Here is a 1,941-nt window from a genome sequence, read left to right as displayed (position 1 = left end):
GAAGTGGCAGGTAGGGGCCTGAAAGCAATAGACTGAACGTCACGTTCGACCACCCGAGGGCTCTGGAGAGCTTGCGTAGCCGCAGAGTTTGGCGATGGAGGCCTATTTTACTGAGTGATGGCACGCTAACGTGAGATATATTACTGACCTTGCAGACATTTTGATGCTTCGGCAGTAAGGGCTTTCAAGACAACTGTGCCCAAACGGTCTCTTCGTTGATCGCTGTTGAAAGTCAGAAGTCAAAAAAACTGAGAGCAGGCTGCGGGACTGACTGAGTTTAAAGGCACAAGACATGGCTACAGAGTTGACTCACTGTAGTGACCTTGCGAGCCACGATAGGACAAGCCTATCAGGGCACAAAACAGTGGGAAAGCGCAGAATGGCTGCAAGGCAACCATTAGAGTCAGGTCTACACCGCAACTACATACATCTCTTACACGGAAGAGGAGAAAACGGCAGCGACTCCGGCGTGCCCACCACTTCGAATTGGTCGTGGCCCGCTGGAACGGCGACAGACACCTGGCGCAATGAGAGCTCAGGTTGGAAACAGTGGCGGAGACAGCTTCGTTCATCGGTGTAAGAAGGTCGATCCAAGATATTCCAGAAATATATATTATAGCTACAGAGTAGCTTGATTGTTTAAAATATAGGTCTCGTGGCGAACATGCGTTTAGATAGCTCACGGATCTCCGACGGTGGCGTGATGTGATAGTCATTCAACTATCTCCCATAGCCGTGTCTGTCCCTCGTTAATTTCTGTTTGTAACTTGTAGTATGCAAAAGACTTGTGGCTATTCTGTTTGCTTTGTGGTCATGCCCCTTCGTGTTTTCGTGGGTGAGCTGCCGGCCTCACGCAGTGTACGTGTGGCACACTTACATGGGCTGGTCAATGGCGTGTGGGATACCCCAGGACTCAAAACCTATACTGTCCGGCTGAGTATGTTGTTGACAGAGCGCTGCTGCTGCTGTGATTGCCAATTGCCCCTGGGGTCGCCGGCGCGTCGGCAGATGACCTAGTCCTAGGATCTGGTTCGTCGGAGAGAAACAAGTGTTTCGCATAATCGGCTCTTCACCGTTATGCGGCGCATTGTCTGGAACAAGCATCAACGGCTGCGGTAAGTAGTCTCGGGGCAGGAGGCCGGCACAGTGCTACGTCGACTGCTACCGGGAGAAGAGGGATGGACCCGTGAGCCTGCACTTCAAGGTGGCTAACGCTGGGCTTGGTGTTGCCCTACACTATGGGCGCAGGCGACCTTCCCTCCTTTCTGGCAACGCAACTCGGCCACGAAACGGCTCGTGACGGCCAGGACCCCCCAGAAAAAAACCTTCCGGAGGCGCTGGCGTTGCGAGCTGGTACCTTGAAGTGATGCTGGATCCGTATGCACGCAGGAGCAGAGCCTTCGGATGCTCCACAGCCCTGCGCATTGCCTAACTTGGCCGGCATGGGTGCGCCGCGCGCACAGAGTCCGCGCAGCTGACAGATGGTGTGGCTGGTGCTGAAACGATTTCTGTATCGTCGGAGCAAGCACTCATTATTTGCATATAGTGTAGAGTGTGCTGCCTCGCAGAATACCGGGCAGTGTGTTTTGTGTCGATTTCGGCGCACCAAATCCCTCTGTTCACTAGCGACGAAGAGGGAGCAGCATGAGCAGTGCAGCATAATTTCTCGTGCAATAATAATTTTCGGCGAAAAACAAAGACATGGTAGTCAGACAAGAAACAGTTTTATTTCGCGCGAAGAAAAATACATGGGAAAAGATAGCTCAGGAACTGGTGGGCTTTTGAAGATGAAGCGCCGTCAAAATAGATGAGATCTCGCCCAGGAACTTGAAAGTTGCCTTCGTTCTTCTTCAAAACCTCAAAAATCGCCTCATGCCATGTTAAATGGTCAATATAAACCTCCAATTCGACGAGAACAAGCTTGCAATGCCTTGGTGTCTT

The 1,941-nt window shown here is 51.8% G+C and overlaps 1 protein-coding gene across 1 annotated transcript in view; it reads right to left on the bottom strand.

The window, feature by feature from the left end:
- Positions 1–159, bottom strand: part of BBA_00690 (uncharacterized protein) — a gene marked incomplete at both ends in the record, with an annotated part of 1,214 nt that extends 1,055 nt beyond the window's left edge. The window contains one exon of the mRNA XM_008595787.1: positions 149–159. Coding sequence (XP_008594009.1) covers positions 149–159 — 11 coding nt within the window. The remainder of the gene's footprint in view (positions 1–148) is intronic.
- Between the last annotated feature and the right edge of the window lie 1,782 nt (positions 160–1,941).

The sequence above is a fragment of the Beauveria bassiana genome, assembly GCF_000280675.1.
Source record: "Beauveria bassiana ARSEF 2860 unplaced genomic scaffold BBA_S00002, whole genome shotgun sequence".
NCBI classification, from domain to species: Eukaryota; Fungi; Ascomycota; class Sordariomycetes; order Hypocreales; family Cordycipitaceae; genus Beauveria; species Beauveria bassiana.
Note: the sequence above shows the minus strand (reverse complement) of the source record. Positions and strands in the feature narration are given on the sequence as shown.